The sequence below is a fragment of the Astatotilapia calliptera genome, chromosome 23 (genome assembly GCF_964374335.1).
Source record: "Astatotilapia calliptera chromosome 23, fAstCal68.1, whole genome shotgun sequence".
Lineage (NCBI taxonomy): Eukaryota > Metazoa > Chordata > Actinopteri > Cichliformes > Cichlidae > Astatotilapia > Astatotilapia calliptera.
The window spans coordinates 44625230-44651971 of NC_137443.1; the positions used below are offsets into that span (position 1 = coordinate 44625230).

At 42.3% G+C, this 26742-nt stretch overlaps 1 protein-coding gene across 2 annotated transcripts in view; it reads left to right on the top strand.

The window, feature by feature from the left end:
* The window catches only part of LOC113016963 (NACHT, LRR and PYD domains-containing protein 12-like), a 405899-nt gene that overhangs the window by 85862 nt on the left and 293295 nt on the right, over positions 1-26742 (top strand). Inside the window, exon 5 of one of the 2 annotated variants that reach the window (XM_080296779.1) lies at positions 15696-15872. The exons of the other annotated variant lie outside the window; for it this stretch is intronic. Coding sequence (XP_080152905.1) covers positions 15696-15872 — 177 coding nt within the window. The remainder of the gene's footprint in view (positions 1-15695; positions 15873-26742) is intronic. 2 annotated transcript variants of the gene reach the window in all.

Below are 26742 nucleotides of genomic sequence, written 5' to 3' on the forward strand. Positions count from 1 at the left end.
ACAGAACACAGTGTGCTTTGAGGTACACTCTAAGAACTAAAACTGATAATTACTTAAATATTTTGGTGCAACACACTGACATTTTAGACCTTCTTCAGAATACTGTATATACTATGGGCATCATGGTGCTGATCCAGAATCCTTACATTATTATTTATTACTAGAGCTACAATAATAAAGCAATGAGGAGGGGGAAGTAATAAATATGAAATAATGTATTTATGATGATTCCATTTGTTTCACTATCCACTCTGTGCAGGGGCAAAGCTTATTACATGTATAGAGATACAATCATTTTACTGCTGTAAAATCCAAATTTTGTCTTATTTAAAATATAAATCTAATATAATCTGCATCTTAATGTATGTTCTTTAAAATACAGTGTGTTTTTTAATATATTATAATTATAATAATGCATAATTATGTGGACATGTATATTAGATCGTTTTTTAGTGAAATATAATCCCCCCAGAAAGGCAGGAAATGCTCTGTAACTTACTTTAAAACTAAATATGTTCACTCAAACGGTGACAGAGCTACAGACCCATGACAGCCTTACACAGGTAGCCAGCAGCTATGACCAGCACTACATGTGCAGTTAATAAAAGGACAGGTAATGTTTGTCACGCTGTTGCACACACAGCACGCTCGTTTGTTTCAGTTCGTCAAATTGCCACAAGACAACTTACCAACGTGTACGTAATAAGCTAATACTCCTGTGTGCTACACACTACAGTGTACGCTGTACACCTACTTACTGGTTTTGTCGCATCAGTCTGTGTCTCTGAGTTAACTTGTGTTTCTCTTACAGCTCCGGACCGCAAAAGATGCGCGTGCTCTTTGTGAGCTCGTTCCCGGCTCGTAACCAGCGCGTTCTGCCATCAAGGGCGATCATTGGTTAAATGTGATCATGTGACTGATGCAAGCCAGATCCTTTTATTTAGCAAAACTGTGATTAATAGTTAAATATTATTGTTGAAGGGCACAGACAGGACTCCGCACGCACGCACACATAAAAATAAATAATACTTTTTTTTTTTAAAAAAAGTTGCCTCAACAAAAGGGCACCTTGGGCACCCATCAGGAAAGGGGCGGGTGCTCAAGCCCCTCTAGCCCCCCCCCCCTCTGCACGTGCCTGTCGCAGAGAACGGGGGTGTGAGAAGACTCCAAAACCTCCCTCCGCCCGCTCATTGTAGTGTTGATGCATGTGTGTTCTAAGGTGCATTTCCCCAGCTTTGGAAAATTCAGAGGCACAGATGAAGCTGGGGTACACAAAAACTGTAAAGCCAGGTGGAAAAGGTTCAGATAAGATGTCTTCCTGTTCCCCCAGTACGTTAAAGGATCCTCTGATCTTGGAATGTTTCTCTCCGACACTCTCCACAATACTAAGGGGTTGGCAGTCCGTTATAATAAAACTCAGGACTGCATGGTCCAGAACAGACTTCCTAGGTGCTTGATTTCAAAATAATAAAACGCATGTTAATTAAAAAATGATGATAAAGCAGTTCAGTGTCAATATAGGCCGACCTGTGTTCATTCTCGGTGTGTTTGTCTCCTCATTTTCATGTTTGGTTCTGTAATGCCTGAACACTGAGGAGGTGCTTTTGATTGTGTAACAAAGCTCAGCAGAATAGAAAATAAATAATTTACACTGCAAGTCACATTGCTGTTTTTCCTATTCTGATAGATTACACTGAAACAAAGACAGACAAACTATTCCCTTATTTGCAGTTAAAAGATCAAAATGATCCCACACAGCAGAAACATTTTTTTTTCTTTCAAGCTCAATTTTGTTATGGAGAGATGTTTTTATTTATTTATTTTTTTTATCTTTGCGAGAGTAATTTTGGTTTTTTTGGGGGGTTTTTTGGTGGCGACTCATCCCATTGACAGATGCAGATGCGGTACCTTTTAAACACAGTTTAGCGCGTTGGTAATGAGCGATACAGCAGCTGTATCGATCACGTGACTTTTTCTTAAAGCGACACACGCACCGATACAGGTTTCGCTCTGTGAGCTTGATACAAGCGTCGGTGCATCAGTGTTGCTGGACCCATCACTACTATATAGTGATGTGTTGTGGTGCTTTGCTCCCACCCCTTGTGTTCCGTGTTTTCGTCTTCCCTTCGTGTAATTCTTCATATTCGTGTACTGTTAGTTTTCCCAGTTTAGGTTTTTGCTTAGTTTCCATGCTCACCTTCGCCATTTCTGTTTGTATCACCATGTGATGAATAAACTCACTTGCATCTGAGCTGCCTGCATAAAGGGTCCTTTAATAATTTACACACGGCTCGCAAACCGTGACAAAAACACTGGAAAAATTGGGCTGTTCTAAAACGTTTGACGGGTAGTGTATATATTTAGTTTATATATTTTCTTTATTTATAATAGTTTGTTTTATATTGTAGCAAAGTGTTACTTGGATACTTCTCTATGTGCTTCTTCATGTGCAATTTTGTTGCATTCTGAGCCTAAGAAATTTATTGGTGGTAGTGATGAACTGCTGTTAGAATCAAGTTAAATTCTGATAAATCAGACAATTACCTCTCCAGCTGTTGTTACAGTCTTTGTTTATCGGGTCCTTACAGGGTAAAAGATGACGACACCTAAAGAAATCCTTCTGGGGACTTTGAAGGATTTGGGACGTGATGACTTTGAAGAATTTAAGTGGCATCTGAAGAACGGGTCTGTAGAAGGTTTACCAGCAATCCCAGAGAGTGAACTGGAGAATGCAGAGAGGACGGACATAGTGGATCTGATGTTTGATACCTACTCTATCAACACTTTTGAAGTCACTAAAAATCTTTTGGGGAGGATAAACAAGAATGATCTGTTGGAGAATTTAAATAAAACCATCCCAGAACCCACAGGTAAGTCAGGGAATGACTAAACAAAAAACACATAAACAATAAAAACATTAGTTAACATTACACAGGTGCCATTAAAATCTATATAAATAATAAATCCAAAACACTTGCCAACACTTTCAGGAGTGAGAGACTGCAGAAAGCCAACAGTTTGTGTTTTATGCATCTGCACAAATAACCTCCTGTGTACACATGAATATCTGCTCTTTGGGTTGGTTTGATTAAAATGGGACCAGCAGCAGGTTTTCTGCTCATTTTACAGATTTATATTGTCAGATTGGTTTTAGAGCTGTTTTATCAACATAAATGAGGCGACAACAACAGTTTGGGACACGTCACAAATATGATCAAAGTGCTTTTTCTTAAATCTATTTACCAGTTGAAGGTAAAGTTAAAAAAAATGGCTGCCATTTCTTTCTGCTGTTTGGAGACCCAAACAAAAAAATGCCCACACAGTAAATGCTTTTTATTATGGTTGATAAACAGGACACTAAGGTGATTGGTCAAAGGTTGGAGGAAAGCCACAGTTCTCCTTATTTGACTAAAATCCACCATTTCAGCTCATGTTTTTTCTTCTGCAGCTTTCTGGGAGATTCCACTTCAGCCTTCTGCTGGCAACGCTCCCGTTACCAAGCTTCCCTTAGGTAGTGTCATTAGAAGACATAGCATACATTTACACTGCTATGCAGATGACACCCAGCTCCATCTGTCCATGAAGTCAGATAACACACACCAATTAGTTAAACTGCAGGAATGTCTTAAAGACATAAAGACCTGGATGGCCGCTAACTTTCTGCTTCTTAATTCAGATCAAACTGAGGTTATTGTACTCGGCCCTGAAAATCTTAGAAATATGGTATCTAAGCAGATTCTTACTCTGGATGGCATTACCTTGGCCTCCAGTAACACTGTGAGGAACCTTGGAGTCATTTTTGACCAGGACATGTCCTTCAACGCACATATTAAACAAATATGCAAGACTGCTTTCTTCCATTTGTGCAACATCTCTAAAGTTAGAAATATCCTGTCTCAGAGTGACGCTGAAAAACTAGTTCTGTCATGGTCCTGGGTCGTTCAGCGTTTTGTTTCATTTTTGGTATCACCTTGTGTACTTTGTGTTAATTCTGATTTTGTATTAGTTCTTAGGTTGATCTCTACCTGTGTCTTTCCTCTGTGTTCTGTTCGTGTCCCCGAGTTTGTGTTGTAAAACAGTCTGTTTCCTGTTTTACTTTGAAGGTTTGTGTCTCGTCTTGTGAATTAGGATCAGCTGTGCTCCCCTCCTGTGTGTCATTCCCTCATTACCTTGTGTGTATTTATAGTATGTGTCTGCCTGTGTTCCTCGTTGTGTCGTCTGCATTACTGTGTTAATCAGTGTTACTACTCGTCTCTCTATCCAGCCTTCTTTGTGTCATCTCTGTGTATTCCCCGCTGTCCTTATGTTTTCAGGTTTGTCTGTTACAGTGGCTTGCAAAAGTATTCGGCCCCCTTGAACTTTTCCACATTTTGTCACATTACAGCCACAAACATGAATCAATTTTATTGGAATTCCAGGTGAAAGACCAACACAAAGCGGTGTACACGTGAGAAGTGGAATGAGAATCATACATGACTCCAAACATTTTTTACAAATAAATAACTGCAAAGTGGGGTGTGCGTAATTATTCAGCCCCCTTTGGTTTGAGTGCAGTCAGTTGCCCATAGACGTTGCCTGATGAGTGCTAATGACTAAATAGAGTGCACCTGTGTGTAATCGAATAACGCCGAACAAAGAGAGCGCTGATCAGAAATGCAGCCAAGAGGCCCATGGTGCCTCTGGACGAGCTGCAGAGATCTACAGCTCAGGTGGGGGAATCTGTCCATAGGACAACTATTAGTCGTGCACTGCACAAAGTTGGCCTTTATGGAAGAGTGGCAAGAAGAAAGCCATTGTTAACAGAAAACCATAAGAAGTCCCGTTTGCAGTTTGCCACAAGCCATGTGGGGGACACAGCAAACATGTGGAAGAAGCTGCTCAGGTCAGATGAGACCAAAATGGAACTTTTTGTTCAAAATGCAAAACGCTATGTGTGGTGGAAAACTAACACTGCACATGACTCTGAACACACCATCCCCACTGTCAAATATGGTGGTGGCAGCATCATGCTCTGGGGGTGCTTCTCTTCAGCAGGGACAGGGAAGCTGGTCAGAGTTGATGGGAAGATGGATGGAGCCAAATACAGGGCAATCTTGGAAGAAAACCTCTTGGAGTCTGCAAAAGACTTGAGACTGGGGCGGAGGTTCCCCTTCCAGCAGGACAACGACCCTGAACATAAAGCCAGGGCAACAATGGAGTGGTTTAAAACAAAACATGTCCATGTGTTAGAACGGCCCAGTCAAAGTCCAGATCTAAATCCAATCCAGAATCTGTGGCAAGATCTGAAAACTGCTGTTCACAAACGCTGCCCATCTAATCTGCCTGAGCTGGAGCTGTTTTGCAAAGAAGAATGGGCAAGAATTTCAGTCTGTAGATGTGCAAAGCTGGTAGAGACAGACCCTAAAAGACTGGCAGCTGTAACTGCAGCAAAAGCTGGTTCTACAAAGTATTGACTCAGGGGGCTGAATAATTACGCACACCCCACTTTGCAGTTATTTATTTGTACAAAATGTTTGGAATGATGTATGATTTTCGTTCCACTTCTCACGTGTGCACCACGTTGTGTTGGTCTTTCACCTGGAATTCCACTAACATTGATTCATGTTTGTGGCTGTAATGTGACAAAATGTGGAAAAGTTCAAGGGGGCCGAATACTTTTGCAAGCCACTGTAGTTTTTCCAGTTTAGGTTTATGTTTAGTTCTGCCCTCACCTTGGTTTGTTCACTGTAAATAAAACCTCACTCGCATCTCCACCACTGTCTGCAACTTGGGTCCTCATTTAACTCCACCGCACGACTGCTGCCCCAGCCGTGACAAGTTTATGCATTTATTACGTCAAGGCTGGACGACTGTAATTCATTATTATCAGCAAGTCCTAAAAACTCGCTGAAAAGGCTTCAGTTAATCCAAAATGCTGCAGCAAGAGTCCTGACAGGGACTAGAAAGAGAGAGCAGATTTCTCCTGTATCGACTTCCTGTTAAATCCAGAATTGAATTCAAAATCCTGCTCCTCACATACAAGGTCTTAAATAATCAGGCCCCATCTTATCTTAATGACCTTGTAGTACCATATCCCCCTATTAGAGCACTTCGCTCTCGCTCTGCAGGCCTACTTGTTGTTCACAGAGTATTTAAAAGTAGAATGGGAGGCAGAGCCTTCAGTTTTCAGGACCCAAAAAGATAGTTGGGGTTTTTTCTGTTGTATTATTGTAGGTTCTTTATCTTACAATATAAAGCACATTGGGGTGACTGTTGTTGTTATTTGGAGGAATTAATAAAAAAAACTTTTATACTTGAAATTCTTTCATTTATTCTACATATTTATTCATCACTGGCTCCATAGTGTTGTTTATGTAATATGTGAAATGTTGCTAGTATTGATTTGGTGCTGTATAAATAAACATAATTAATTCGAATGTGTCTCTATAAAACCTGCCCTCAGTTATAACCCAAGTGTCAGGGCTCAATGGCTCATGAAAAGGAATGGAGTCAAGCACAGAACCAAAAAACGGAGGCTGAGTGACTTTTAACAGAAATGTATTTTACTAGATTTCTTGACGGAGAAAGCTGAATCACGGCTAAATTCAACAGCAAGCGAGGTATTATGAGAAGTGCAGAGCTGAGGCCAGAACATAAGCTGAGGCAGGTCAAAGGAACAACAGGGGCAGAATCGGGCGAATAGAAACTATCCAGGATCACTGGAACAAAGGAGATAATAATCAGAGTGGTCCACAGTGTAGTGAATGAGTCCAAGATTTAAAAACTAAGAGGTGTTACGTGGCTGCAGGTGGAGATCAGCTGGAGGAGGAGATGAATTAAATCTGGGTACAGAGTGAGATGTGGGTGCACAGGGAGGCAGGCAGGTGAGGATGGCAGTTTGCAAGAGTGAGTTTTCCCAGCAGTGGCAGGCCAGAATCCTGAGGCGTGACTTATGGCGAGAGTTGGAAGATGTATCCAGGTGCCGACTAGGGAACAGGAAAAGAGGGTTACGCGAAACAAGCTGAGGAGCACAAGACAAAATGTGAGGCAGAGAACTGACTGTGCTAAGCACACAATCTGGAGAAGGTTCATTGTGAGTGCTGCTCATAAATACTGCCGGAGTAATTGGCAACAGGTGAGGAGCACGGAGGAGTGAGGAGGGCTCCACCCAGGGGAGGAGAGCTGATGCTGTGGAAAGTTACTCAGACTCACTCGGATCATGACACCAAGAGTCCAGTGAACTGAACACATAACCACAGTAACCAGAATGCAGTTTTCTCATTTGTGTCATTTGCTGTTTATTCATGCAGAGATTCTCACTGAGTGTCAGCTCAAACTCAAGTCAGACCTGAAGCAGAAGTTCCAGTGTGTGCTCGAGGGGATTTCTACAACAGAAAACCCGACCCTCCTGAGTCAGATCTACACAGAGCTCTACATCACAGGGGGAGGGACTGCAGAGGTTAATGATGAACATGAGGTCAGACAGATTGAAACAGCATCCAGGAAACCAGACAGACCAGAAACAACCATCAGACAAGAAGACATCTTTAAACTCCCACCTGGAAGAGATAAACCAATCAGAACAGTGCTGACAATGGGAGTGGCTGGCATTGGGAAAACAGTCCTAACACAGAAGTTCACTCTGGACTGGGCTGAAGACAAAGCCAACCAGGACATCCAGTTCATGTTTCCATTCACTTTCAGAGAGCTGAATCTGCTGAAAGAGGAAAAGTTCAGCTTGGTGGAACTTGTTCATCACATCTTTACTGAAACCAAAAAAGCAGGAATCTACACCTTTGAAGACTTCCAGGTTGTGTTCATCTTTGATGGTCTGGATGAGTGTCGACCTCCTCTGGACTTCCACAAAACTACAATCCTGACTGACCCTAGAAAGTCCACCTCAGTGGATGTGCTGCTGATAAACCTCATCAGGGGGAAACTGCTTCCCTCTGCTCGCCTCTGGATAACCACACGACCTGCAGCAGCCAATCAGATCCCTCCTGACTGTGTTGGCGTGGTGACAGAGGTCAGAGGGTTCACTGACCCACAGAAGGAGGAGTACTTCAGGAAGAGATTCGGAGATTCGGAGCAGGCCAGCAGCATCATCTCCCACATCAAGACATCACGAAGCCTCCACATCATGTGCCACATCCCAGTCTTCTGCTGGATCACTGCTACAGTTCTGGAGTTTGTCATGAAGAACAAAGAGAGCAAAGATCTGCCTAAGACTCTCACAGAGCTCTACCTACGTCTTGTGCTATTTCACCTAAAAACGAAGGACATCAAGTATGATGGAGGAGCTGAGACAGAGTCGTGCAGGAAGATCATTGAGTCTCTGGGAAAACTGGCCTTTGATCAGCTGCAGAAAGGAAACCTGATCTTCTATAAATCAGACCTGACAGAGTGTGGCATCGATATCAGAGCAGCCTCAGTGTACTCAGGAGTGTTCACACAGATCTTTAAAGCTGATGAGTGCCACATGTTCAACAACGTTGTTTACTGTTTCATCCATCTGAGCATTCAGGAGTTCTTTGCTGCTCTTCATGTCTATCTGACCTTCATCAACTCTGGAGTCAACCTGCTTAAGAAACAATCTCCTCGCTTTAAAATCTTCCAGAAAACACTTACTGTAAAAGACTTCTACCAGAGTGCTGTGGACAAAGCCTTAGAGAGTCCAAATGGACACCTGGACTTGTTCCTCCGCTTCCTCCTGGGTCTTTCACTGCAGACCAATCAGGATCTCCTATGCATGCTGACACAGACAGGAAGTAGCTCACAGACCAATCAGGAAACAGTTCACTACATCAAGAAGAAGCTCAGTGGGAAACTGTCTGCAGAGAAAAGCATCAACCTGTTCCACTGTCTGAATGAACTGGATGATCGTTCTCTAGTGGAGGAGATCCAACAGTCCCTGAGATCAGGACGTCTCTCCACAGATCAACTGTCTCCTGCTCAGTGGTCGGCTCTGGTCTTCATCTTACTGTCATCAGATCTGGATGAGTTCGACCTGGAGAAATACTCCCGTTCAGAGAAGGCATTGTTGAAGCTGCTGCCAGTGGTCAAAGCATCCAAGAAAGTGCTGTAAGTGAATCTATGAACAAATATGTTTAATAATGCTAGATGAATAAAAGAATATGTCTCCATTGTTATTCTTCCTCAGGCTGAGAGATTGTAAACTCTCAAAAAGAAGCTTTGAAGCTTTGTCTGAAATTCTCAGCTCCCCATCCAATCATCTGAGAGAGCTGGACCTGAGCTCGAACTACCTGCAGGATTCAGACTTGGATTTGCTGTGTGTTGGACTAAAGAGTCCTGATTGTAAACTTGAAACTCTCAGGTAAGGATACAGACTTTTTGACACTTTTTGACTCTTAAATCTGTAAGTTTATCTTGATGTGGACGTTCAAAGTCAGCACAATTTTCCTTTTAAGTTCCTGAGTTTATATTTTTGACTGTCAGGTTGTCTGGACAGATGTTTTTATTTTATTTTGTTTTTTTTACTTGTCCATAAAGTCAGAACTAAACCCACATGTAGATGACTTTCTGTTACTGGAGCAGCCTTCCTGAAGACAGCAGTGTGTTTTCATGCTTTTAAAGCCAAACTCACCTTTCAGACCTGGCTTTCATTTATTATCTATTTTTGTTTGTTTATTATATATTTATTTCTACTGTTTAACTACTGCTCACATCTTTTATCCTCCTTTTTAATTGTTCATTTCTTTTTACCCAGTGTTTCTATATTGCACTTTGTATTTGTCTATATTTATCATGCACTACTTTGCTCATTTATTGTTTGGTTTTAATGTTATTAAATTTCGGTTCTTTTGGTATTCGTTATGGCCAAAAAGACACGGCTCAAAAGTGGTCTTTTTACTTTTTAAGTTATTAAATTTGTAACTCTAGTGATTTGTGTGTGTGACAGAGAGGCACTGCCAGGGATTTTTGACACAAGTTGTTCTTGTAAAATCAGTCTGTGAAGGTTCTCAGACATCCAGGTCATCATAGTCTAAGAAGCTTGGAAAGAAAAGCGTCTGGACTTCTTTAAGTTTCCTTGAAGATGTTTCACCTCTTATGAGAGAAGCGTCTTCAGTTCTAAGGGTCAAATGGTGGAGTGGGGCAGTCAGTGAAAGGGCAATGGTGGTGGCTCAGGGTTTGTATGTTTGGGGGGTTCAGAGGGAAAAGATGAATGCAGGTCTGGAGTTGGTGTGTGAGAGCAGGGAGTGAATCTGATCAAACATGAGTGTCATGAAGCCTGTTTGCAGTTGTTTGCACTGTTTTCCACTCTGGATGTTGTTTCTGTTCAGCTGTGAGTAGAAAAGGCTCCATTCTACAACCTGTTTGTGTTAGTTGTTCAATAGAAACATTATTTGGTGCTGATGTTGCACTTCTTTTATTCACAACCAAAGAGTTTTTGAAGTCTGCATCAGACTGATTTAAATGACTTTTGAATATTACTTTAAATACTTAGATTTAAAATTCTGATAAAAGTTTAAATACAAAGATCAGTATTGTCTAATGTTTTGGCTGCAGTGTGTTTTTGCAGACAGGTATAACAGAACATCTTTAGTGTTTAGATTTTTTAAACTTGAGTATGAATTTATACAAAATGCAGCAAGATATTAAAAAAAAAAGTGGCATCGTTCCATCTCTGCTTTGATTAGAGACACAGCTCTAATCAAAGAGGTGGTCCGCTTGCCTCCGCCCCGGAGAGAAGGGTTACATCTCCTGGGTTTAGGTGTTTTCCAATTTGTCATCATTTTGAAAAGTTTACATTTCTTCAGTGTTGAGCAGCAGAAATGAGACTTTCCTGTCAGAGGTCATTTTTGAAAAAATGAGGTAAATCAACCATGAAAACCATGAAGCAACATGTGAACATGAGCTGATGCTGCTGAAGTGAAGCAAAGTTACAGAGGTTTGATTACAGACACAGCTGAGAGTTTGTAATCTGTCATCATTTTAAAAAGTTTCCATGGAACAGCAGAAATGAGGCTTTACTGTCAGAGGCCGACAGCACTGAACACAACAGCAGACTGGTGGCTAATAAACAGTGAATGATGCAGAAACAGATGTTTGAAGCTGTTCTTGGAGTACACTGAGAGAGAGAGAGCTGTGCAGGCAGGAACAGCCAAAGTCAGAGAGAATTCATGAGCATATTGATCAAACGTGAAGCAGAGTTTGGATCTTCTTTTGCTGCTGCTTCACTCAGTTTTGGTTGGAGACAGATGAAACCTGCAGCTTCAGGATCTGTGAGCTGTCCACTTTCAGCCCCGACGGCGTGTCCGTGTACGTGCCGTCGAGTGAACGATCCACGCTCTGTGTTTCCATCTTTGTGTGTTTAGCTGCTCTCATTTACTGTTTTATCTGTTTGCTGCTTGTTGAAATAGTTTGTGAGCTTTAACCTGAGATTCTGGCAAAATACATTTATATTAAACATCGATTCAGGATTGAATGAATCAACATCATTTTATTCAAATTAAAACCATTTAAATGGGAACATGAATTTTTTACAGCCGCCTCTAATGCTGGGTAATGTCAGCTGGTCCATGTGCAGCTGGCTGTGAGGCTCAGGGAGCGTCTACAAAGTGCAACACTGAAAGAACATCATCCATAAATATTGAGTAAGAACTGGACTCTCATACAGCGAGACTCAAATGCCTTTAAACATCAGCTTATCCTGCTGATCCAAGTCCAACACTGAGTTTGTAAAAAGATGTTTGTCAATCATTTTGTTTGGTTTCTGAGGAAAAAGATTCAATAAGTTGCTGCTAATACACAACATTTCATCATATTTCCTCATAAGCCTCTTTTGTCTGACCATTTGATCCCATTTGAATTTGCAATAAAGGATCCACAGAGTTTGGTGACAATAATGACAGTAGATGTTTGTGTGAAAGTGCTGGAAGCAAATGAGTGTGTGATGTTCTTTCAGTGTTGCACTTTGTAGACGCTCCCTGAGCACTGGTCTCACAGCCAGCTGCACATAGAGACCAGTGTTGTTAGTCCAGGTCAGAAGATGACTTGTTGGAATGAAAATGAGCTTGTAGTTTGTCTGCTTTAATAATGTGACTGGAAAAAGGTGTTGGACTTCAAATATGTCCATTTCTGTCACACTTCACCTTTAAAAGTGAAGCCATGTGGTTCCTGGAAGGAAAAACACGACTTTTTCAAGTCTTTGTCCTGTTTTTATGAGAAATGTACGACTTTAATGTTCTTTTTTCTATACTCAATTTTTATTATAATTTACAACATTGCAACTTGTACTTGTCAATGTTCACAAGTAGGACAGTTACAGGAACTGCAATGCAGAAATGTAGATTAAAATAAGAACTGCAATTAGGAAGCACAAAACAAAACCCAAGCAAGCAAACAAACAGACAACAACATAACAAAAAGAAAACAAAACATAAACTTTATGTAATATTAAATAACATGTGACAAACTTAGCCATAAATGAACAAAACGAAACAGACCTATGCTAAATTATTGAAACAGTAAAGCATGTATGGGTCGCCAACGCTCAGTAAACAATTCTCTCTGAATCCGCAGAGCAGATGTTATTTCCTCCATCTGGTAAATTTCTCTTGCTTTATCAATCCACATATTATATGAAGGTGGGTCAAGATTCAGCCATTTAATAGTGATACACTTTAGTGCTGCTGTAAGATTCTTAAGAGATACTTTTTATTGTTTCCCGCAAAACCCTTTGGTAAGACTCCTAAAATGACTAACTGTTGGTCTTTGTTAATGGTTGTTGGAAAACTGTACTGAGAACTTTAAATATGTCATTCCAAAGTGGGCAGATTTTTGGGCATGACCAGAATATATGTGAGTGAGTTCCTAAAGAAGTACCACAATTTCGCCAGCAGGTGTCAGGATTTGTAGGCTTCATTTTGGCAATTATCTCTGGGGTTCTAAAATATCTCATGACCACCTTCCATTTAAATTCTCTCCACAGCCCAGAATTAGTCACCAGATGGGCTTCACCGAACACCTCTTCCCAGGTGTCCTCTGAGATTTGAGTGGCAGTCTCAGCTTCCCACCTTGCCTTAATATCCAAAGTTGCATTTGTATTGAAACTCATAAATGTGTTATAAAAATGACTGATTAATTTTGGGGAGGAATTACTTTGAAATATTTTTAGAAATATTTCCTCAATGGGTGAGGGCTCCAAAACTTGCCTCCATTCTTTATGTTTTGTCAAAAAGCTTCTTAGCTGCAGAAATCTAAAAAAGTCAGAAGAAGGAAGCCGAAACTGACCTCAACTGTTCAAATGAGCTCAGGTGCCCATTCCTCACAACATGACAAAGTTTATGAAGCCCGCTATGTGACCATGCTCTGAAGCCAGAGTCTTCCACAATAGGAGAAAAACCCTGCAGGGAGGAGAGCCTTGATAACATTGAAATTTCTTTTGGACGACCAAATGATTGTTTGATTCTACGCCAAATCTTTAGTGTGACCCTCGTCCGTTCCCCCATATGCACATTTTTAATTGAAATGTTAGAACAAAGCAGGGATTCCAATGATCTTTCGCACATTGTCTTCTCAATGTTTAGCCACTGAGTTTCAGACAAATCCCGCACCCATACAGTCAGGGGTCTCATCTGAGCTGCCCAGAAATAATATTTCAGGTTTGGAACAGCCAATCCCCCCTGCAGGTTTGACAGTTTTAATGTTTGGAACTTGATCATCCCTCATGTGTATTTAGTCTCTGTGTCGCGTCATCTGTGTTCCCACCCTCCATATTTTCATGCCCAGTCTTTTGTATTCTTAGCCATAGCTTTCCGTGTCTTCATGATTTATTATAGTATTAGTTCCCCAGTTTAGTTCTCTTCACTGTGATTCTGCCTTGTTTGATGTCTTCAGCCGAAATAAAGGCACGCTTTTCGTTCAAAACTCAGTTTCATGTCTGCGCCAGTGTCTGCGCCTGAGTCCTCCACACACTCTCCATACGGTCAGCCACTGTGACCGTGACACTAAACTACATGCTGTGTGCAGCCACTCTCCTGAGCCTGTACTATATACACAGCGGTTACAATGACAAACTGAATACAATCTCATATCTACAAAACAGGCTGAGTCAAAGTTGCAGCTACGCTTATGAACATGGAGAAAAAACAGGCGAGTTATCAGCTCACCAGCTACGACTAAGAACAGCTAACCAACTATCCTTGAGATCCACAATGATTTCAATAAGGTGTTTTATATTCCCTCCTTGGGAGAAGATGCGATCGCTAGTCTGGAGGAACCTGTCTCTAATGTTGGAATTGAAACGGCCGTACGGAGCATGCAGTCTGGAAAATCTGCTGCCCCGACGGGTATCCATCTGATTTTTTCATAAAGTTTTCTGACCGACTGAATTCACTGTTAAAATCAACTTTTGAAGAATCCTTCCTCTCACAGTCGTTGCCTCCAACAATGCATCAAGCAGTGATGTGTTTAATTGTAAAACAGGAAAAAGACCATTTAGATTGTCGTTCATGTCGTTTAATATCTTTGTTCAACACAGACACCAAGATCCTGGCTCAAGTGTTGGCCCGTCGCTTACACAAGTATTTGTCCTCCATTATTTCACCAGACGGGCTTTATTAGGCACTCTTTTTTGAACATTAGAGCTCTATTAAATATCATTTATACCCATGTTAAAGGTGATACATTGGAAACTGTAATTTGGCTTGACGCAGAAAAGGCGTTGGATCGGGTGAGATGGGATTTTTTTTTATACGCTTAAAAAATGTGGCTTTAATTTTGTATCTTGGATAAAAGTATTGTATTGCTCCCCTCTAACAGCCGTCCGGACTAACAATAATCTGCCCCCCAGGACAGGGATGCCCTCTGTCTCCTTTTTGCCATTGAACCGCTAGCTGTTGCTCTGAGACAATGTGTTGGTGTTGAGGGAAAACATCGAGGGGGTATCGAACATGAAGTCTCTCTTTATGCCGACGACATGATTTTATTTATTTCCAACCCATCGAACAGCCTCCGCAAACTTTTGGATAGACTTACAATAATAATAATAATACGTTTTATTTATAGGCGCCTTTAAGAGCCTCAAGGTCACCTTAATGCATACTTAAGGAATTTGGGACAATTTCTGGATATAAAGTGAATTTTGGGAAGAGCGAGGCAAAGTCTATCTGTACGACAACTGGGGAGTTTTGTGTATTTTAGCCCCTTTTAAACCCAGCTATAACAAGTTTAAGTACTCGGGCATCTGGGTGACAAGAAAACCACAAAGACTTGTATAAAACTATCTTCCTTTATTGTCGAAGCTTAAAGAGGATTTTGGAAAATGTGAGTTTTGCCTCTTGATATTTATGGTGGGGATGCAGAACAAGGAGCAAAGATGAATGTGATGCTGAATCAGCAGAAGACTTGGACTCATTTGATTCCAGCTTTGATATCATTGATTTCAATATGTCCATTTCTGTCACACTTCACCTTTAAAAGTGAAGCCATGTGGTTCCTGGAAGGAAAAACACGACTTTTTCAAGTCTTTGTCCTGTTTTTATGATAAATGTACGACTTTAATGTGAAACATTCAGAGTTTTTTCTCTTGTTGTGTTTGTTTGAAGCTGCTTCCTGTTGGCTTCAGCTGTTTGGAGTTTCCATTTTCTAAACTTCTACATTCTGAACCTTCTTCAGCTCTGAACAGATGATGAAACACTGAATGATTTCAAGCACTTTGTCTAATAAACTTACATCTTTCATTCTTTATACAGATTGAGGAGCTGTGGTTTGTCAGAGATCAGCTGTGATTATCTGGCAGCAGCACTGAAGTCCAACCCCTCCCATCTGAGACAGCTGGACCTGAGCGACAACAACAAGCTGCAGGATCCAGGAGTGAAGCATCTGTGTGGTTTCCTGGAGAGTCCAGGATGTAAACTTGAAACTCTGAGGTCAGTCAGCATGTTTTAGTTGTGCTGAGATGAATATGATGTGAAAGTTGTGCTGACACTAAACTGCAGACATCAGGCTGATATTATACTGATCCACACTGAGGATCTTCATGGTAAAGTCTGTTTTCTTCTTCTCTGGTTTAGTCCATTGACTGCAGCAGAACAATGTTCACATTTCAAACAGTGATACTCAACGTATGGCCCGCGGCCCACACGCGGCCTGCCCACCTTTCCTGATTCAGAGAGAGGGGACCCTGATTAACTGTGTAGCTTCTTCCTCACAGTTCTAAGTATCAGACACAACAATGAATAATCCACAGCTGACTGTCTTTAGCAGGTCAAAGGTCACGGCACACAGCAGACAGTCAGAAATATTCTAACTCTGATCATTTATCAGTTGTGACACTGTGAGACTTGATCAGAGGTGTGATCATCACAGCAGAGGCCTTTGTGTCAAAGTCACTGAGGATCAAACAGAAACACATGAAGCAGATTTTCCTCTTCTGGCTTTTTATAGCAGATAACCTTCAAAATATTCTGCAGTCGATCAAAAACTGAAGCAAACCATGAAGCAACATGTGAACATGAGCTGATGCTGCTGAAGTGAAGCAAAGTTACAGAGGTTTGATTACAGACACAGCTGAGAGTTTGTAATCTGTCATCATTTTAAAAAGTTTCCATGGAACAGCAGAAATGAGGCTTTACTGTCAGAGGCCGACAGCACTGAACACAACAGCAGACTGGTGGCTAATAAACAGTGAATGATGCAGAAACAGATGTTTGAAGCTGTTCTTGGAGTACACTGAGAGAGAGAGAGCTGTGCAGGCAGGAACAGCCAAAGTCAGAGAGAATTCATGAGCATATTGATCAAACGTGAAGCAGAGTTTGGATCTTCTTTTGCTGCTGCTTCACTCAGTTTTGGTTGGAGACAGATGAAACCTGCAGCTTCAGGATCTGTGAGCTGTCCACTTTCAGCCCCGACGGCGTGTCCGTGTACGTGCCGTGGAGTGAACGATCCACGCTCTGTGTTTCCATCTTTGTGTGTTTAGCTGCTCTCATTTACTGTTTTATCTGTTTGCTGCTTGTTGAAATAGTTTGTGAGCTTTAACCTGAGATTCTGGCAAAATACATTTATATTAAACATCGATTCAGGATTGAATGAATCAACATCGTTTTATTCAAATTAAAACCATTTAAATGGGAACATGAATTTTTTACAGCCGCCTCTAATGCTGGGTAATGTCAGCTGGTCCATGTGCAGCTGGCTGTGAGGCTCAGGGAGCGTCTACAAAGTGCAACACTGAAAGAACATCATCCATAAATATTGAGTAAGAACTGGACTCTCATACAGCGAGACTCAAATGCCTTTAAACATCAGCTTATCCTGCTGATCCAAGTCCAACACTGAGTTTGTAAAAAGATGTTTGTCAATCATTTTGTTTGGTTTCTGAGGAAAAAGATTCAATAAGTTGCTGCTAATACACAACATTTCATCATATTTCCTCATAACCCTCTTTTGTCTGACCATTTGATCCCATTTGAATTTGCAATAAAGGATCCACAGAGTTTGGTGACAATAATGACAGTAGATGTTTGTGTGAAAGTGCTGGAAGCAAATGAGTGTGTGATGTTCGTTCAGTGTTGCACTTTGTAGACGCTCCCTGAGCACTGGTCTCACAGCCAGCTGCACATAGAGACCAGTGTTGTTAGTCCAGGTCAGAAGATGACTTGTTGGAATGAAAATGAGCTTGTAGTTTGTCTGCTTTAATAATGTGACTGGAAAAAGGTGTTGGACTTCAAATATGTCCATTTCTGTCACACTTCACCTATAAAAGTGAAGCCATGTGGTTCCTGGAAGGAAAAACACGACTTTTTCAAGTCTTTGTCCTGTTTTTATGAGAAATGTACGACTTTAATGTGAAACATTCAGAGTTTTTTCTCTTGTTGTGTTTGTTTGAAGCTGCTTCCTGTTGGCTTCAGCTGTTTGGAGTTTCCATTTTCTAAACTTCTACATTCTGAACCTTCTTCAGCTCTGAACAGATGATGAAACACTGAATGATTTCAAGCACTTTGTCTAATAAACTTACATCTTTCATTCTTTATACAGATTGAAGAGCTGTGATTTGTCAGATATTGGCCTTGATTATCTGGCAGCAGCACTGAAGTCCAACCCCTCGTATCCCACAGAGGTGGACCTGAGTGGAACCTACAGCAACCTGAAGGGTTCAGGAGTGAAGCATCTGTGTGGTTTCCTGGAGAATCCACGATGTCGATTTGAAACTCTGAGGTCAGTCAGCATGTTTTAGTTGTGCTGAGATGAATATGATGTGAAAGTTGTGCTGACACTAAACTGCAGACATCAGGCTGATATTATACTGATCCACACTGAGGATCTTCATGGTAAAGTCTGTTTTCTTCTTCTCTGGTTTAGTCCATTGACTGCAGCAGAACAATGTTCACATTTCAAACAGTGATACTCAACGTATGGCCCGCGGCCCACACGCGGCCTGCCCACCTTTCCTGATTCAGAGAGAGGGGACCCTGATTAACTGTGTAGCTTCTTCCTCACAGTTCTAAGTATCAGACACAACAATGAATAATCCACAGCTGACTGTCTTTAGCAGGTCAAAGGTCACGGCACACAGCACTCTGTGAAACAGTTTGGAGCAGGAATTCTTGCACATTTACAAACTGACACTGCTGCACAGCATGCTGGGTAATGCTAGCTGCTCAGGTATGGGCGTGCTAACGGCTGTGAGGCTCTGTGGCTGCAGAACACTGAAGAAGAGAAAAGAGAGGTGGAGGATGAAGAAAAGAGGTGGAGATGAAGCAGAAGTTAAGCTCCAGAGAGGAAATGTTTCTGTGTGGGTAGGTGATAGGTTTGTAGCTTGAACCTATTCGCTGGAACGTTGAAGACAATATAATTACACAGCAAGCAAGACACGAAGTAGGCAAAGTTCTTCTTGTTACTCATTCAATTCAATTCAATTCAATTTTATTTATATAGCGCCAAATCACAACAAAAGTCGCCTCAAGGCGCTTCATAGATACAGAGAAAAACCCAACAATCATATGACCCCCTATGAGCAAGCACTTTGGCGACAGTGGGAAGGAAAAACTCCCTTTTTACAGGAAGAAACCTCCAGCAGAACCAAGCTCAGGGAGGGGCGGCCTTCTGCTGGTTGGGGTGAGAGAAGGAAGACAGGATAAAAGACATGCTGTGGAAGAGAGACAGAGGCTAATAACAGATATGATTCAATGCAGAGAGGTCTGTTAACACATAGTGAGTGAGAAAGGTGACTGGAAAGGAAAAACTCAATGCATCATGGGAATCCCCTGGCAGCCTACGTCTATTGCAGCATAACTAAGGGAGGATTCAGGGTCACCTGGTCCAGCCCTAACTATATGCTTTAGCAAAAAGGAAAGTTTGAAGCCTAATCTTAAAAGTAGAGATAGTGTCTGTCTCCCGAATCCGAACTGGAAGCTGGTTCCACAGAAGAGGGGCCTGAAAACTGAAGGCTCTGCCTCCCATTCTACTTTTAAATACTCTAGGAACAACAAGTAGGCCTGCAGAGCGAGAGCGAAGTGCTCTAATAGGGTGATATGGTACTACAAGGTCATTAAGATAAGATGGGGCCTGATTATTTAAGACCTTGTATGTGAGGAGCAGGATTTTGAATTCAATTCTGGATTTAACAGGAAGCCAATGAAGGGAAGCCAAAACAGGAGAAATCCGCTCTCTCTTTCTAGTCCCTGTCAGGACTCTTGCTGCAGCATTTTGGATTAGCTGAAGGCTTTTCAGTGAGTTTTTTGGACATCCTGATAATAATGAATTACAGTAGTCCAGCCTTGACGTAATAAATGCATGAACTAGTTCTTCAGCATCACTCTGAGACAGGATATTTCTAACTTTAGAGATGTTGCGCAAATGGAAGAACGCAGTCTTACATATTTGTTTAATATGTGCGTTGAAGGACATTTCTTGGTCAAAAATGACTCCAAGGTTCCTCACAGCGTTACTGGAGGCCAAGGTAATGCCATCCAGAGTAAGAATCTGGTTAGATACCATATTTCTAAGCTTTTCAGGGCCGAGTACAATAAGCTCAGTTTTATCTGAAATGAGAAGCAGAAAGTTATGCATGAGGGAGACCTGCCTGGAGCCAAGTGTCGTTCCCCATAGCACTCCTTTTATTGTGGTTACATGAATATGCATAGGGTCATTAACATATGACGTCTACATAGGTATACATGTGAACAAAGAATACTGTTTGTGTGTTTGTGTGTGTGTGTGTGTGTGTGGGGGGGGGGGGGGGGGGGGGGGGGGTCAGAGTGTGACCCCATAAATGACTTCCCTAAACCTGCTGGTCTGGAAGTCCAACAGTTCATCTAAACAAAAGGCACTTAGCATAAAACAGATACAGCCACGTTTATCCTGCCATAAAACAATAAAACAAGGTACGACCTCTTCCCATGCTCCCAGGATGTAGGCGTGCATTCCAGTGTGGAATACACACCCAGACTTTGCAGCCTGCTAAAGATCACACATCCTATCAGTACGCAATTGATTATACACCTCTAAGCATATATGGTTAAATATTTCTAAGCATAAATGACAATCAACAATACAAAACCTAACAGCGGGGCTCAGGCAGCTCCGCCCACACAGTGACAGTGAAGCAGGTGAAGAGTAATAAATGAAGACAGCAGACAGGATTTGATAAGCTGATGTACAAACATGTAGAAACGGGTCCATACAGACTGAAGCGTGTCTCCTTTGCATCTTCCATATTTGATACTGAGAGTTTCCAGAAGAGCAAACATCAAACACGCCTCCAAACATGTGACGAGTCAGACTGACATCATTTCTACAGAGAACAGTGTGAGCTCTCAGCAGGTCACTTCAATAAGAAGGACAAAGTGCAGCAGGAATGACTAAACCCACTAACAGTCTGATATCCCCGTGTTCCTGTTGTTCTACAGCATCATCATTAATGCTGCTCCACCACCATCACTGCAGCTGACCAATCAGCTTCTGTCACGTCATGTGACGCTCTGTGACTCAGACTGGAGAAATGCTAAATGGCTAACCTGAAGCTAACCTGAGAAACAGTCAAAGTACTGATGATTCCTACAAAGTGTGTGTGTTCAGTATGAGATGAGTGTGAACGAAACCATGGAGGAGCGGGCCGTGGCTGCTCTCACACACGTTTGCTGCAGGGGCGGAGCTACAGAAATGTTCATAGGGGGCAAAATCAAAGCCATTATTGTTGACACATATGCAGCTGTTACATCCTGTAATATGCATTAAATATGGTTCAAATACATTAAATGCATTAAATATACATGTTTCATATAAATAAAGTCTACAACTGTGTTTTCTTCAGCCCACATAAGGAAACAGTTGAGTCAGATAAATGTCGTGTCCAAATTCATGGGCTGCATCCTCCTGAGGCCGCATTTGTAGACCGATTACGTCACAGCGACACGTCGAAGGCTGTCCAAATTCGTAGACTCCTCCGAATGCAGCCGACAAATGCGTCCTCCTTTTCCCCGAATTTGAAGGATGGGTCGGGTGTGTCCTTCGTGGCCTACCATATCCCAGAATTCATAGCGCGGCCCAGCCAAACTCCAGTTTCCAACAATGGCGGCCGCTACTAAGTTTTAAAATTACTCATACTAATCTTTCTGGGTCAGAAAATAAACTTTTAACATATTTTCAGGCGAGAAAGTAGTTGTGTAAACATCAAATATCAGCTCGGTTTATCAAGATATCGCATATTTGCAAAAGTGCTTCGACGTTTTCGGAGACGTCTGCTACCCACCAGCTCGAAAGCCAGCCAGGAGCTCGAGGTTACTGATGCGGCCGAGAACGGCACAACTCCCGGCACATCATTTTCAGATCACCGCGGACTTTCGCTACTCGGGTTAAACGTAAGATATAAGTCACTTAGACAACCTAAAAATGTTATTGTTGGGCTCTTTTCAGTGTTTTGTTTGTTCGTGAGTAAATCGGTTTGGCTGAGATTAAAGTTATTAGATTAGATTAGATAAAATAAAACTTAATCCCCCAGGTGGGTTCCTCCTTGGTTTTTACACAGCTGACTAAACGTCAAACAGAAAACTGATTAAACAGAAGTGTGAGACAGTCGAGAATTTATGCCAGTGTCCTGTTATATTTTAGATAGCAAGGAGCAGACGGCTGAGTTTATTAAACTCCACCGAGACAGCGGTGACGCTAATCAGAAGGCTAGACTGTCCAATTTCACGGCCGTTTACTTCCGGCCTACCCGAACTTCTGAGGACCCAGCCCACGTAGACCGCGAAGGCCAGGTCCTCAGGAGGATGCAGCCCATGAATTTGGACACGACCAAAGACAGAAGGCCTTTTCCACGTCCCTCTGCTCAGTGTTAAAGTGCTGATGATGTTCAAGCTCAGGCAGCAGGAGGGATTTCTAAGCATCCTTCACTGATCCACAACAAAGGTCCAGAGTTTGATCCCTCCTAGTAGGACAGGAAACATACTGATAAGAGTTTCAAAGTGTCTTTGTAAGCAGACATGATTGAAATGAGCCAGTCTGAGTTTGGTTCCTGCAGTTTGTGCTTCATAAACAGAGCTGAAGCAGAGGCAGCGTGTGCCTGCAGGTGAATGTACACTGCTGTTATAAGAGCTGTGGAAACTCAGGTCAAAAGGACGTAACCACACTGCTGACAGTTCCAGGACAGTCACAGAGTTACAGCATGAACTGCAAACATGAATGATGACAGTAGATGATTGTGTGAAAGTGCTAGAAGCAAATGAGTGTGTGATGTTCTTTCAGTGTTGCACTTTGTAGACGCTCCCTGAGCACTGGTCTCACAGCCAGCTGCACATAGAGACCAGTGTTGTTAGTCCAGGTCAGAAGATGACTTGTTGGAATGAAAATGAGCTTGTAGTTTGTCTGCTTTAATAATGTGACTGGAAAAAGGTGTTGGACTTCAAATATGTCCATTTCTGTCACACTTCACCTTTAAAAGTGAAGCCATGTGGTTCCTGGAAGGAAAAACACGACTTTTTCAAGTCTTTGTCCTGTTTTTATGAGAAATGTACGACTTTAATGTGAAACATTCAGAGTTTTTTTCTCTTGTTGTGTTTGTTTGAAGCTGCTTCCTGTTGACTTCAGCTGTTTGGAGTTTCCATTTTCTAAACTTCTACATTCTGAACCTTCTTCAGCTCTGAACAGATGATGAAACACTGAATGATTTCAAGCACTTTGTCTAATAAACTTACATCTTTCATTCTTTATACAGATTGAAGAGCTGTGATTTGTCAGATATTGGCCTTGATTATCTGGCAGCAGCGCTGAAGTCCACGTATCCCACAGAGGTGGACCTGAGTGGAACCTACAGCAACCTGAAGGGTTCAGGAGTGAAGCATCTGTGTGATTTCCTGGAGAATCCACGATGTCGATTTGAAACTCTGAGGTCAGTCAGCATGTTTTAGTTGTGCTGAGATGAATATGATGTGAAAGTTGTGCTGACACTAAACTGCAGACATCAGGCTGATATTATACTGATCCACACTGAGGATCTTCATGGTAAAGTCTGTTTTCTTCTTCTCTGGTTTAGTCCATTGACTGCAGCAGAACAATGTTCACATTTCAAACAGTGATGCTCAACGTATGGCCCGCGGCCCACACGCGGCCTGCCCACCTTTCCTAATTCAGAGAGAGGGGACCCTGATTAACTGTGTAGCTTCTTCCTCACAGTTCTAAGTATCAGACACAACAATGAATAATCCACAGCTGACTGTCTTTAGCAGGTCAAAGGTCACGGCACACAGCACTCTGTGAAACAGTTTGGAGCAGGAATTCTTGCACATTTACAAACTGACACTGCTGCACAGCATGCTGGGTAATGCTAGCTGCTCAGGTATGGGCGTGCTAACGGCTGTGAGGCTCTGTGGCTGCAGAACACTGAAGAAGAGAAAAGAGAGGTGGAGGATGAAGAAAAGAGGTGGAGATGAAGCAGAAGTTTTGCTCCAGAGAGGAGCTGTGTCTGTGTGGGTGAGGCTCAGGCAGCTCCGCCCACACAGTGACAGTGAAGCAGGTGAAGAGTAATAAATGAAGACAGCAGACAGGATTTGATAAGCTGATGTACAAACATGTAGAATGATGGTGGCAGCTACAGAAACAGGTCCATACAGACTGAAGCGTGTCTCAGTCTGAATGTACACTGCTGTTATAAGAGCTGTGGAAACTCAGGTCAAAAGGACGTAACCACACTGCTGACAGTTCCAGGACATTCACAGAGTTACAGCATCATTTGTGAACATAAAGACAGAAAGCTCATCCAAATCCTGGGATTAAAAGTCTGTCCTGGTGGTGTCCAGTCAAACACGTCTCTGTGAAAGCTTCAATCCAACAGGCTCCAAAGTCCTTCTGCTCATTTCCTCGCCGGGTTCTTGATGCTCCTGTACCATCTCTCTGTCATCCTCCTCGCTCCCTCTTTGCACTCACAGTCTTTGTGCATCATTAACACTCACATGTGGAAAACCAAAGTTTTACTGGGCAGAAGATGATCATCAGTGACGCTGTCTTTAAAATACTCTTGTTAGAAATGTTCGACTTTAATGTGAAACATTCAGAGTTTTTTCTCTTGTTGTGTTTGTTTGAAGCTGCTTCCTGTTGGCTTCAGCTGTTTGGAGTTTCCATTTTCTAAACTTCTACATTCTGAACCTTCTTCAGCTCTGAACAGATGATGAAACACTGAATGATTTCAAGCACTTTGTCTAATAAACTTACATCTTTCATTCTTTATACAGATTGGAGAGCTGTGATTTGTCAGAGATCAGCTGTGATTATCTGGAAGCAGTGCTGAAGCTCAACCCTTCGTATCCCAGAGAGGTGGACCTGAGCTACCACAAGCTGCAGGATTCAGGAGTGAAGCAGCTGTGTGTTCTTCTGGAGAATCCACAACATCAAATTGAAACTCTGAGGTCAGTCTCCACGTTTTAGTTGTGCTGACACTGTCGATCTGTGGAACTAAAACCTTTATACAGGAAGTCTGGTTCAGCTCTTTGTAGACCTTCTAATCTCTGATGCTCTGAGTCTTACTCAGTAGATGATGCAGAGTTGTGAAGCCGATGTGGGTGAGGACACTCGCCCAGCTCTAACTACTTTGACGTCCAGGCGGCTTCCCTGCTTGTCCTGATACAAACAAACCTGAGTAACCTTGCAGGTCAGATCTCATCAGTCACACCTGTTATGGCAGCTCTCCTCTAGATTGTAGTTCTTGTTAACCTGGGATGGTTTTAGAAGCCTGGACCACAGACTGCAAGGGAAGATATTACTGGGAAAGGCCAAAGCAACCTATTAGACCCATTAAACACTAACATAGATGAATACTCAGATTTAAACCTTTATTGTTTCACAAAGGGTTAAAAAGGGAACGTCCACAGTTTAGACTGCAGCAGATTTTATTAAAGCAGTTTGACAGGAGCAAAGCAAAAACACAAAGAATAAGTGTTTCACATATTAATACATATAACATAATAATAAAAGAAAAGCAAAATAATGATAAAAAAGAATGAAAAAGTTGTCCAGAGCAGCAGGATGTCTGAGGTCTGCAGAAACACAAAAACACAGCAGCTAAAAATAGTTGTTGAAAGAAAACGAGGTGGGAGCTGCTGATTCCTGAGCTTTGATACTGGATTAGCTTCAGTAGTTATTCCCATCACTGCTGTAGGAGCTACATTTAGTCACAGCTGATTGTCTCCTTTGACCAATCAGAAGACTACTGTTGTAAAAACAAGCAGACAAAGAACCAATGAGAGTGAAGAACAGGATAAAGAGCTCGTGTGATGGAGGCAAAGCAATAATCAGCAGACTGTAGCAGTTTCTATCTGGATGAAAGTAGAAGGAGCTCAGCGGAGCTCAGTCCCATATCTTTGGTTAGAAACAACATCAGTGATTTCCTGCTGCTCGAGATGATTCCAGCAGCTCTCATTACAGCAGCTGATGAGAGAAACAGCTGATGGCTCACAGCTCGTGCACTGTTGGATCTCCAGATGTTCACGTGGCTGAAGTCTGTGAAGAAACTTTGGTCCACGTAGTTCACACGGCCTCAGATTGGACTGAGCTCCCTGGATCACTGCAGCATCCTCAGCTGGTACATGGACGTCTCTGCTCCTCAGTCTTGGAGCCCCTGCAGGTCCGTCCACACCACCGGGGTCTTCTCACTCACCTTTCCTTTGTCCTCGTCCTTCATCGGCCGTGCTGTGTCTTTGTTCCTGAGGTGTTGTTCCCACGATGCAGCGCTGATGTTCCCTCCTTGAATGCACAACAAGTACGGTGCTGGTCTTTCTCGGGTGGAGCAGAGACAGATTGAAGTCTTTCAGGCTTTAGTGCCGACTTCCCTGACAGAGGCTGGACTCCATGGTCTGCACAGGAGGCTTCTACACTGTGTGGAGGTGACTCCTGGACTTGAAGACAGGCTGCAGGTACATGTGTGATGAAGAGGAGCTACAGCAGTGTGATGGAGCTGCAGGTGTGAAGGAAGTCCTGCTGTCCTGTCCCACCCTCATCTTTGCTTCCTCTGTCTTCTCTGGACTTGTCCTCCTGTTTCAGAAACAGCACTGCTTCATGCCGAGGGTGGACGGGAGCGTTGGCTCTGATTCTTTTACCGTCCACCACAAGGAGACACTGATGCTGACCTCCTGATTCATCTGCATGTGTTCTGCTTCACACTGCTCACCTCCACCAAAGACTTCACAAACATCTTCTTTCTTTGAGTCCAGTTTGTCCCACAAACACTTCCAAATCTCCTCCTCTGAGATTCTGCAGCTTCTTGCAGTGTGACTCAGCTGACTTCTGACAGACCACAGACTGGCACAG